General features: G+C 39.8%; 1 protein-coding gene across 3 annotated transcripts in view; it reads right to left on the bottom strand.

Annotated features, from left to right (window-relative positions):
• Positions 1-4349: 4349 nt before the first annotated feature.
• The window catches only part of LOC135488895 (TBC1 domain family member 14-like), a 29428-nt gene continuing 21089 nt past the window's right edge, over positions 4350-12688 (bottom strand). For all 3 annotated transcript variants that reach the window (XM_064773817.1, XM_064773818.1, XM_064773819.1), the window contains exon 11: positions 4350-12304. In XM_064773817.1, coding sequence (XP_064629887.1) covers positions 12111-12304 — 194 coding nt within the window. In that variant the 3' untranslated portion in view covers positions 4350-12110. The remainder of the gene's footprint in view (positions 12305-12688) is intronic.

Raw genomic sequence — 12688 nt, 5'->3', positions numbered from 1 at the left:
CTGTGCATGGCTGTACTGTAGCTGTAAAAAAGACAAAATCCATAGCCTAGCCCTATAGGGTAACCCCCTATAGGACAGGCTTAGAGTATAACTCAACAGGCCCTCATGATTCATTTGATGGACACCTTATTTGATAGTACCTCATCATTAAGTCCACTAGATCCTGTTCTGTCACATGTCGTAGACGATAGACAATTTTCAAAATGTAGTACACCACTCGCTCATCTTTAAGCCCAGCTCTCGGCTCACATCATGTGGGCACGGTTGGCTGTTGAGTGTTATGGTTCAGTCTGTGAGACTAATTTAAAGAGGTTACACTTTTATTTTGAATTGGAAAACAGCCCACAGGACTGACTTTTCACTGAGTAATAAGTGTGCCCTTCGAAGGTTAAGTCTCTTTCTGGATTTGCTTCCATAGATGCCTTGTTCAGGATATCATCTGACCGATGCCTGATCAAGCACAGACTGTATCCGGTGGTGTACATTTCCCCGTCTTTGTCACCCTTTTTTATTCAGTCAGTGTTAATTTCTCTTCTCTTTTTTTACAGATCAACTGTTGTTGGTTATTGCAAGAGGAGTCGTTGGCACATTTCAAGTCCAGGAAAGCACTTGCTGTTCCCACATTCAGAGTAAGGTGTGCTTACTCGTTTTACTGCTTTCCATTCCCGGAGAGCGTTATCAAATATCTGCCGCAAGGCAACAAATATCTGCCGCAAGGCGCTTCAAATATCTGCCGAAAGGCATCAAATATCTGCCGCACCAATAAAGTTCATTTTGTTAACCAACTCTTTATCTTCTTTTCTTCACATACAAAAAAGACCGTCCCAAACATTTGGCTGCATCCACTTCATCAATGTCCAGACAACAGTCGGTTCATTTGACCATTGTAAAGCACCAGGCCCCACCTCACAAAATACACTGTAATAATTATGTACCTTGTGTCCATGTGCATGTTATTAGTTCCACCTACGCTGCATGAAGACAAGGACTCCACTCTTTGACGTCACCACACAACTCCTTGACGTCATCACACACCCCACTACTGCAACGGCAATAGAAATGACTTTACGTCATAATACCAGGGTGACGTCAACTCAGTACTTCAGCATGCACTGATATAGCAAGAAGGTCTTTCGCATCAGCACCTCTGCGTGCTAGACGTTATAGCTTCACGTTGCCTCATAATAACGGTACCGACACACACTTGGCCCTTGCCTTCACTTATCCATTTCAGCTGAGCGCCAGGCCCTTGGGCCTCTTGTTTTCCTGATATTTCCTGACTGTGTCCGTTCTGACTATGTCTATTGGGACTATGTCCTTGAACCTCACTGCAATAACCTAAAGTGATAAGAGTTGATGATGCTAAAGCAGTTAATGCTCCCATCCTCAGACTCACCACCCACCCTAACCACTTGTCAAATTCATTGGTAACGAGGTAATCATTTCTTAAGTCTTCATAAAGATCATCTGCATCATCAACCGGCAAGAACAACTTTGTTAATTTAGTGTGAGCTTTCAAGACTGTCTTTACCCAATGAATCGTTAAGCCTGGCAGCCATCTTTGTCTGGTAGATTCTGTGATGTTTCAAGATTTCCTTCTCTGTCATACTATCTAAGTCATTAAATGTAATCTGTTTATTCAAAAAATCCTTGCTTTTACCAGTAGCAACTAGCACTTCAAGGTCTTGTTTGGTTTTAATACCACTATCAGTTGAGACTTGTTCATTCGTAGTCGAACTTTGTCGAGCTTTGCTCTGTTGACTTTTGTCAGGTTCTCGTGACGAAGTCATAGTCGAACTTTGTTGATTGTTAGTTGAGGCTAGTTGACTGCTAGTTGAGTCTGGTTGAGTCTTAGTTGAGTCTTGTTGACATCTAGTCGAGTCTAGTTGACATCTAGTTGAGTCTAGTTGACATCTAGTTGAGTTTAGTTGGCAACTAAATTGAGTCTAGTTGACTGCTAGTTGAGTCTAGTTGACTGCTAGTTGAGTCTAGTTGACATCTAGTTGAGTTAAGTTGGCAACTAGGGTTAACTAGAACTTGACTAGGGTTAACTAGAACTTGACTAGGGTTAACTAGACCTTGACTAGGGTTAACTAGATTTGAACTATGGAATGACCCATGTTGCTTTGTAGTGTAGTTTTGTTGGTAACTAGCATTGTTCTGCTGAAGGTAAGTTCCACTTTGTTGATACCCTTGTTGTGAACTAGGGTTAAAGCACACCAATATGTTTCATCTGTTGTTCGATTACCACTGTGTTGTTCATTGTATTTATTTAAATGGATTTCCAACATTATTCGAGTTTTACTCTCAGGATTAATGTCTTTTGTTTACCCCAGACCACTCTTACGTCCTGATCTATTACACGATAAGAGAGCCTTTAAGCTACATGATAAAACCATTCCTTGATCTGTACCCTTAGCAATAATCAAAATCTCATGCATCTTTTTTATCATCTCTGTAGGTTTCGAATAAATTACTTCTTGTGAAATCATACCATAATTGGTTTAAATCATCAATTCTATCCTTGTTTGTTAAATAAGGATAAATTGAATTTCTCTCAACCAATTTGTACCAGGATCAGGATTACCACTGAATTCATTACCAGTTACTAGTGAATTTAGTAATCCTTGATCTAAATCTGTGTTGTAACTTCCTTCAGTTCGATCTCAATTCCATTTGTAGCAAATGAAGTTTCATCCTCCTCCTTAAAAGCTGGATTTTCAAAATACTTGGGTGTAGATTGTTCACTAAATTCATAACCACTTAAATCATTCTGGTAAGAAAAATCCAAGACTTTTTAAAAAGGCCTCAAAAACATTGTCTTTGGCATCAATTTTAGGAAAAAGACAATGTCTTTGGCCTTAATTTTAGGGAAAAGTGGTGTTTCTAAAATTGCCTTTTTACTGAAATTGAGCTCAAGTGGCTCCAGGAATTGTTTTTTTCCTAAAATTAAGGCCAAATACAATGTTTTTTTGGGTTGTTTTAGGAAAAAAGAAAGAAAAAAGACCAATGTAGAAATTGTCGTTTTCCTAAAATTGAGCTCAAATGGCTCTAGGAATTGTCTTTTTCCCCAGATTAATGCCAAAGACAAGGTTTTTTGGGGTCGTTTCAAAAAAAGTTGTGGATTGTCGTACTTCCATTTTCCTATTACTCTCAGTTAGTCCTATTTATGCCCAGAGGGCACATAAGGCTTCAATCATCAGTTTCCACCTTGTTCGGTCAGCAGCCTGTCTTTGGATGTTTTCCCCAGGTCAAACAAAGCTGCTTCATCTCTACCGTACGGGCACCAGATCTCTTTTGGACAACCTTGTTTTTTCCCTGTCGGCTGTCCATCAGAGTGTGCCCGGTGGCATATGGTACACATGTCCCAGCCAACTCCAGCAATGTCTCTCTGGACAAGTCAACACTATGGAAACTTCCTTTCTTTAGTACGACCCATCCCTTGGGACAATGAATCTCAATTGAAAAGTGTTTGTCTGCAGTAACAGCTGAGAATAACAGCAGACTGTGGGCGAGGAGTAGGCCTAGAAATGATGGACTCCTGTTTTATCTTGGAAGTCAGTGTTTGTCAGGACTGGCAATGTGCTGGCAGAACCCATAATCTTTGGTCATTGGCACTTTGTGTGATAAATGAGTGACAATCGATGATAAGATGGTTCAGTCATCAGTTATGAGAATTACATGTACATGGGAGACGGAATATCCTTCAATGGGACAGAACTGTTCCACGATCGTCACATTGTGTTTGCTTGTTTGAGGGTAGACCGTAAGTGAGGAGGCTTTTTATACTCAATACATCGTCGAGGTCCAAAAAGCTGCCTTTGTGACAACATTTCGGGGGTATAGTGAAAATACTTCTGATGAATTAGATAATCACATCGCATAATAAGTTCCCCCAAAATAGTTCCACCTTAACACTGGTTTTAATCACTAGAACACACTTAACAGACTCAAGTCATTTTAGTCCCCCTACTAGCTCCTAGGTGCCAGAACCTGCTGCATTCAGCGCTGCCACCTTGGATGCAATTCATGAACTAAAACTTTGTTTCAATGAAGCTCAGTTGACAGAATTTTCTGGTTTAATATGTCAATATATCTGGTTTAGGAGCCATGATTTTTGCAGGAACTTTTTTTTTATCTTACATATTACGATAACAGCAATTTTACTTGGCCTCTGGAATGTTACCACGAAAAATAAAGCCCAACTTTGGCCCAACAGCCTACTATTTTGTAGTGTCTTGTTCACTGGCACAGATCGACTTGTATGATTTGGAAGGTACATTGCACACTTGTAGTGCAGGCAATGATCAAGGCTTTGCAAATGGAAACAAAAACAAAATTAGCAAATGTGTAGTCTAACCATAAAATTTATTGAAATCTGCACATAATTACATAAATTTACAAAGCAGTCTAGCTAGCAATGGTGGTGAAATAAACCCATTTAACCAGCAGCCAGTTGCTGCCTAAAATGTCTTATAATATTATATCAGTTATATTCATAGATGCACAAATATGCCAAAAAGGGCCAGAAAAACACAAATATGCATGTATGCAACCATGATAGCCCCTTATCCTTTACAAACTTATTCTGGCTCCAGAAAATCTTCTGGTCAATTCCGTTTCCATGCAGTTACCACAAGCAAGTGATGAGAAAATTATACAGCATCAACATTTAGTGTGAATGCCTGCAGGCCAACCAACTTACAAGGCCCCCCCTTGTCTGGAAATCCTGGCAAGGGATTCATGATCTATGAAAATGACTGAGGGGTATGCCCATCAACATTTTTTTCTTAAGTGCTGTAAACCGGGACAACCACATTTTTGCAGTTCTTTATTGTTGCGATTGGAGAAAATATAATTTTCCCAATCATAATTTTGGGAGAACACATAATTTCATTCGCTTAAGGAATTGATACCAAACTGGAGGTATTCGTTGTCTCACAAAAACTGCGAGGGTGGAGCCAAAATGCAGACCTAAACAGAGGCAGAGCCGAGGTTTTGGCCAACATTTCAGCTTCCATATCACACCACCAGGGCTCTATGGGTTCGGCTGCAATCCCCCTTCCCAAAATTTCTTGATCCACCACTGATTGATGCCCAGGGGCTGTCAAAATAACCACATTTTGGAGTCTTTAGAGTAAATTTCTTGGACCACTGTCCTGTCACAAGAATCAGTCACCCACCAATTGGTGCAGTGTGCTTAAATATGCATAAATATTGTACCCTAAATATGGGCATTTGTGATAAATACATTGGTCATTCTGCAAAATTATAAGCAAGGTATGTACAATATTGTCTGACCTCAGACTGCTTTTAATCCTAATTTGTAATAAAAAGAACATTTCAACAATAGACATTGAGATTTGTTAAGCAAATATGATATTGGTCTTCAAATCTTTTCGAGCAGACAAGCATGAATTAACTCTCTGGTGACCAGGACTAGACCTGAAGGAATTATGAAATTCTCCTCAAAAGTCCTCAACCGACTACCTCCTCTGTGAGAACATTTTACAGGACCGAATAGGAGAAATCCACATATACTTGCCAAAAGATGTAACCTCTTAAAGTGTATTTCTTATGACAAATACAATGCCCTTCCCGCACATCAGTTGATATCAAAGCATCATCAAGTCTTACGCAAGTTACTGAATGGAACCCTACAGCGGACCCTATTGTCCACATGTTCAGCAGGCCTAATCTAGCTAACTGATCTGCGCCAGACTTTTACAGGAAATGAGGCGGTTCATTTTCACCGCCCGAGAAAATGTAAAAAGTAGGCTGAAGTGTTGGTATGTAAAACCCCCCTTGAAGTTTTTTTGGGGGGCACATCGCATACTCTTCAGATATTTTCAATTGAGTGCGAGTTGTCATACAGTCTGCCAGAAAGTGCTGCCTCTCAGCTACAAGACCACTTGATGCTACAATGTACAATGTACATGTACATGTTCAGGATAACAAAATGTTTACAAAATACCATATTCATATCATAGTTCATCAAATTTTGACAGAACTTGAAATAGGACTCCAATTTTTACAAAATACTCCAATGTTTACAAAATACCATATTCATATCAGAGTTCATCAAATTTTGACAGAACTTGAAATAGGGCTCCAATTTTGATTAGCCTTTAGTTGCTTTGATCTGGAAATTCACTCGTTGAAATCAGTGAAGTATACCGCTGTTTGGTGTATTTTTAGATGATCTCCCACAATCATGGTATATTTGGCACAAAATGACACATACATCATCTTATTTCCAGTCGTTCATGACAAGTTGACATGTTATCACCAAAATAGAACTTAAGTATCCTAAATCGGTATCAAGCATCCACGTCAGTCCAAAACAGTGCTGACATACATTGTACTGCAAGCAGCTACATGAAGAGTGCATCTGGACATTTCTTTGCTACATACAATTCAACATCAATGACCCCGTTCTGAAACCCCAGCAAAAAACCCAAAACAAAAATAAACATGAACATGACACTGACTTGCAACTACATGTATTACCAGAAACAGAATCGCACACCATCTGTTTCTGCTATTGCCCATGTAACTATCTCTTCCTCAAAGGGCAGCCCCATGAAGGCACCGAGTCCCTGATCAACTTTTTAAAGCCTGCAATTCCCTTTTGACCAGATTAGTGCATGCCTCTCTGCAGCGGAGTCCTCAAAAGAGAACAGGAACTTGCCCAACTTAAACTAGCCAGAACTTTTGGTGCGAGAAAAACATCACGATTTATGTAACGCCATCGCATGGTGCAATGATCTGGACAGAGTCCAATTCATACCAGTGTCAAATATCCTCGCTTATGATTTGACCAGCCTCAAGGATTATCACTTTTCAAGTTCCATTTTACCCTGCTTACACATCACATTTTAATATTGACTAACAGACTCTAGCGAGTCTATACTGCTTTTGCCTTTGCATCCAGTCTTTTTATGTACCTGGATCCAACCTTTGCTTGAAAAAACTCCCAGTGCATTTTCATCTTATCACCACTTTCAATGGACTTTTTTTCCTCAAACAAAAATCGATTGCCTGCCATCACAAATGCTCATTAATTAAGTCAAATGATAAGTAAACAATAGAGTGAAACCGAGTGAAATTACATAGAACAAATATGCAATGTGTCATAAAATCACTGCCGATTTTTTTTCTACACAAATTTCATGACGTTTTTGAAGTTCATAATTTTTATAGTTTACTCATAAACACTGATCCAAAGAACACCGATTTCAGAATACTCAGTGTGCCAATTTGTTTGGAAAACAGCCAAATCAACTGCGTTTTTGGAACTGTGGTGTGTGCAGTGACTTTTTAGAGGGTTAAAAAAACACCAGTGGCAGAATTAGGGAGTGACGCAGCCCCAATTTTGTCATGAATTTTTTAGGGCACCTCTCCCCAAGAATCAAGGCGCTTCTGAAATTTTATCTCTTGGATGCCCAGAAAATTCATTTTTGACATAGTTATCTGGAGAAAGGCTCTCCACAGCCCCCTCTATCCACAATTGCAACCTGGGTGGGGCTGCATCCCTCTTTTCCCAAATTTCGAGATCTGCCACTGACCACTTCAATAGAGGTAGAATGAAATGGCTGCTGCATACAGACAGATTTTCTATCACAACTATTTCTGCAACTGTCCGCTGCCAAAATCTTTCCCTACTAACGTCACCATTGCGTCATTCGCCAGATTTATGACGTCGCGCTGCCATGCCATGAAAATGGCTTCTCCATAAAAATTATGGGACGCTTTTTTATAGAGCGCGGACAAGTATCTATCTTGGAGAAATCCAATCCAAAATCAGGGTGCTACATGTACATTAAGGTTTCCTGAATTTATTGATGACGGGAATGAAATCCATATAAAGCTGGATTTTTTTCGTTTGGCTATTAAAAAAAAGCATTTTATCAATGTGGTGAAGGAACAGACCCCCCTAAAATGGTTGTCACCGTGCGTGCTGCACATTTTTAATATGGCCACCGCATGATCGCCCGCATTATGATAGATGTGACTGTCACAGCCAAAATATAGCTGCTCATAATGATACATCGGTTTTTATCCGGATAAGATAAATAATAATAATTATGTCACAGATTTATATATAGCGCTCCTCAGTGATGAAACTGATAAAGCACCATGGGATATCAAATTATTACCCCCGGTCTCCACAGAAATCAATCAGGGGTTTCAAGGAGCAACCAGATGGCAAAGGAATAGCCCCCCTAAAATGAACAGCAAGAGTAAAAACTGATCACGGCCGCAATTTTAATTTCAAACTATGATAACTGCGTCACGGTACCACCAATGAGGCCATGGCTTGCGTACTGTGACGCTCAATTGGTCGGTCTTCGAATGTATCAAAATTAAACAATGCATTGATGGCTTATACGGTCAAGATGGGCCTTTGACTAAGGCAACACGAATGGTCCAAAAATCAAGGAAATTGTGTCGTCATGACGCTGTCCGACATCATAAATCTGGCGAATGACGCAATGGTGACGTTACAGCAAGAGTAACATTTTGCTGGCACTGACAAAACTGAACATTTATGTGAAATTTCTAAATCTAATCACCCCGAGTGAATGTTTGTTCTTTTTTGTAATCTGTAAGACTGGTAGTGACACCTATTGTCAGTCACCAGCCTGTATAAATGCTCATACATGTACATCGACCAGTGCATTACAAATCCAACATGCAAAACTCTGCAAATGATATACATTACTGTCATATACACGTGATCTACTTGTTTTTTATATACATGATTGTTTCTTATAGAAATATAAAATGCAAAGTACTTGTCTTAATCTCTCTAATCAGTCAGGCTTGACCTGTTCTGAATGATGATCAGGAAATGCAAATACATGCAATTTGGAATATGCAAAATACCTCATAATTATGCAAATATTAACAGTGTAATGAAAACTGAAGTGCAATTCAATACTGAATTAAATATATTGCTTCTACATGGACTGACTTCATACAGCATTGTCATGATTTTCTTCCCGAATAATGACTTGAAATGATATCGGACATACATGTACATAACTTCAGTCAATCAATTTAAAAGTCCCAAAACAATACACAGATATAACCCTCTTCCATCATAAAAAATTTGAATTCCTAAGCACTTTCAATGCCTGTTGTTTATACAAAGATCAAAAGAGTATTGTGCCCAACAAACCTTGAGTATGAAAGTTTAACAGAGTAAGAGAGACAAGAAAAGTCTTGACGATATTGGATCCTGGAAAGGGTCAAACCCGACGGGAATCCAAAGAAGAAGAAGAACTTCTAGAACAGCATTCAATTCATTACACTGGGTGAGATCAAGTGTAAGTTCATGGCTCTTGTGTTGGGGTGACAGAAATATGCGCGTCTCCAGTAAATTTTTCCAGAAGTACTAAAGCAACTCAATTGGTCAACTTTTAAAATATATCTCGGCTTGAGGGCTTTCTTCTGTTGAGACAAGACCACCATTGACTTTTTAAGCCTTTTAGCAGCTAAATTGTCGATGTTTGACCGCGTCGCATCAAATACTGGGGGGGTTGTGAATCTGAAATTTTCATATGATATACCGGACAGTTGGGCAAGTAAAATGGTGAAAAGTAAACTGGTAGTTGAGCACAGAAAATTTTTGATAATCGACAAAATTGGACAGACGTTCAATGACATTTCCACTCTTTTCAGCCAACTGGCAGAACAAGTAATTACGTACAGCATACCCCTTTAGACAATTTTTACCGATAGGGTCCTTCACAACCCCCCAGAGTTCCCTGGGAATGGCTACATGATTATAGTGACCAGCAGCTATGACATTTACTTGAACTCAACCCCCCTGTGTGACTGTGATGCATGTTGATGAGATTCCACAAATGAGCAACAACCAGTCACACCACATACTGTAAACTCGGAAATATTTGCCGCCATTTTATTTTGCGGTTATGTGAAATTGCCGCTAAAGGCATACTTATGCTTTTTGACAAACCCAATAATTTCAATGAGACTTTCTATTTTGCAGCCATCAAAAAATTAAAAGGCACACCAATATTTCCATGTTAAAAGTATCTGGCAAACTCAAAATCATTGTACCATAATTGGCACAACCTAGGAACTCAAGCTTTACACCAAGGCGAATCCCTTGAAACACCATTAAACCCCTCTGAATAGACAAAACTCCACCAGGCACACCTTGAAACTTGACAGGCTGTGACGGAAATGTTAAGAAATCATGTTATGCCAAATCAGAATTACTTTACCAACCCGATTATCAACAAACCAGAGAGCACAATAACCTATCTTTTTGGCAAACAGCACAATTTACCGAGAAACATATCTCAATACAGTAGAACTTCTCTATCAAAGAGTCAGATAATAGCAGTTAAAATCTTTCAAAATGCAATTCACCTATGAGACGTCAGAAATAAAAATGGAGCAAAACTCTGTGGAGAAATATAAGGGTGTTTTTGCAGAGCCCCAAACTGACTTCATGCCAAGTATTAAATCTAAGAAATACACCGGGGAGTCCCCAACAGTCAGGCACATCGGCCGACAGAGGTCTTTATGATGTAATATACAATCCTGTGGCATCATACGGTGGAAATGGCATCCTCAAAGGACCAGTTGTTTTTTTGGCCAGGAATTGCTAGCCCAACATAAATGGGCCCATATTGGCCGTATGTGACCGAATATCTGGTCAAAAGTTTCTGGGTCGTTTAAAAATCCTCTCTGTGATAACAGAAATGATCAGCAGTGTACATGTAGCTTTCATCTACTTAATCTTCAAGGACACCGTGACAAATGCAGTCTTTAAACTCTTTGAGTGCCCTTGACAGAAACGTCCAATTTTTTGTCTTATCCTCCAAGTGCGAACGACGTTCATCACCAGAAACGGTACATGTCCACGAAATCGCCGCGAAACAGTGTGTAACGATCGTCGATGAAGTTGGGATTCCCAGATGTGCTTCCCGGGTGTATTCCTGCTCAAGGGCACTAAGGGCAAATCGAGAAAATCGATGGGCACTCAAAGAGTTAGAAAGGACTTAACTCCTGACTTCATAGGTAAAAGTGAGTAGAAATGATCAGAACAAAAATCAGAACTAAAATCAAGAGAGGGTGTCATACTATATTGTATTTAACGAAGGTGTCTGCAAAGGGAGGTTCCACTGTATGGTATTTCTAATATCTAGATCCCAATTAAGCCCACTGCAACAGACGGGGCTGAATTGACTGCACCCAAAGAATGAAATCTTTCTTGCCTACCGATCAATTATCATGCTTGAACTCTTTTCATTAAAATAACCATTCTCTCCATGGCTCCCTGCCTTGCTATTAAGAGTTATCATCAATAACTGTGGAGATTTGCTGCCAGACTCAAACGCAGACGATGGCCTCCTTGGCACTTGTTCCATCGATATCACATTGGCTTTTGACCTGTCAATGCTTCCACATCCTGTTTTACCCTTAGCCAATCCTGGTGTCGACATGATCAAATGACCACACTCTTCCAATGAGAATTCGAAAGCATACCAACTTAAGAATAAATAAACGCCTTTGTACAATTAGACTTCTCATCAGCGTACCTCTGTCTCAATATCAAGCAACTCTTCCCATTTGGCATTTACATTAGCGGCACTTGAATCACATGACTATACTCCTCCAATAACAGCAGAGATCTGAGACAACAGAGGCCAATCAGGACTCGGACCTGAATCACATGACTGTACTCCTCCAATAAGAGCAGAGACCCCAAGACAATAGAGGCCAATCAGGGCTCCGATCTGAATCACATGACTATACTCCTCCAATCATAGCAGAGATCCAAGACAACAGAGGCCAATCAGGGCTCTGATCATAATCACATGACTATACTCCTCCAATCATAGCAGAGATTCAAGACAACAGAGGCCAATCAGGACTCAGACCTGAATCATAAGACTGTACTCCTCCAATCATAGCAGAGCTCCAAGACAACAGGCCAATCAGGACTCGGATCTGAATCACATGACTATACTCCTCCAATCATAGCAGAGATTCAAGACATCAGAGGCCAATCAGGACTCGGATCTGAATCACAAGTTTTTACACGTCCAATCAGAAGTCACGCCCATACATCAAGACGTGTCCAAAGATTCCTTCTTCTGCGACAAGACCTGAGCAAATTTTTTATTATCGACCACCATGTGGATTTTCTCGATACTTCTGAACACATCGTATGACGTAATGTCCTCGGGAAGTTTGGTCAGAAACTGAGCCAGATGAATGAAGTCCATATTCAGCAGAATATCCTCATAAAGCTTCAGAATACCTGGAATGCAGATGAGAAAATAATGAACTAAATGAAAGACAATAATAAAGATCCTTATATGGTTTTCTTTGCAGCACTTTTGAAGAGATCCACTGCCCAATCACTTGAAATAGCATGCCGCAGTCACAATGAAAATAATAAAGAGTTTTTCTCTGGCATTTTTATTCAGACCAATGTTGGTCTCAAAGCCCTTTAACCCTTTCGCTGCGGAACCCAAAATCTCCATTTTTCTCTACCATTCTAAATCCTTTCATTAGCATTCATGGAGGAAAACACATGAACGAAACACTATTGCCATCTATTGGACATTTACGAAACTGCATATCAGTCTATAACGTATAGGAATCAAGATAGGTGAAGTCGCCAAACGGTGTACGGTCCACG

The sequence above is a fragment of the Lineus longissimus genome, chromosome 6 (genome assembly GCF_910592395.1).
Source record: "Lineus longissimus chromosome 6, tnLinLong1.2, whole genome shotgun sequence".
NCBI lineage: Eukaryota > Metazoa > Nemertea > Pilidiophora > Heteronemertea > Lineidae > Lineus > Lineus longissimus.
The sequence above is the reverse complement of the archived record's forward strand: the minus strand, read 5'-3'. Positions and strand labels throughout refer to the sequence as shown.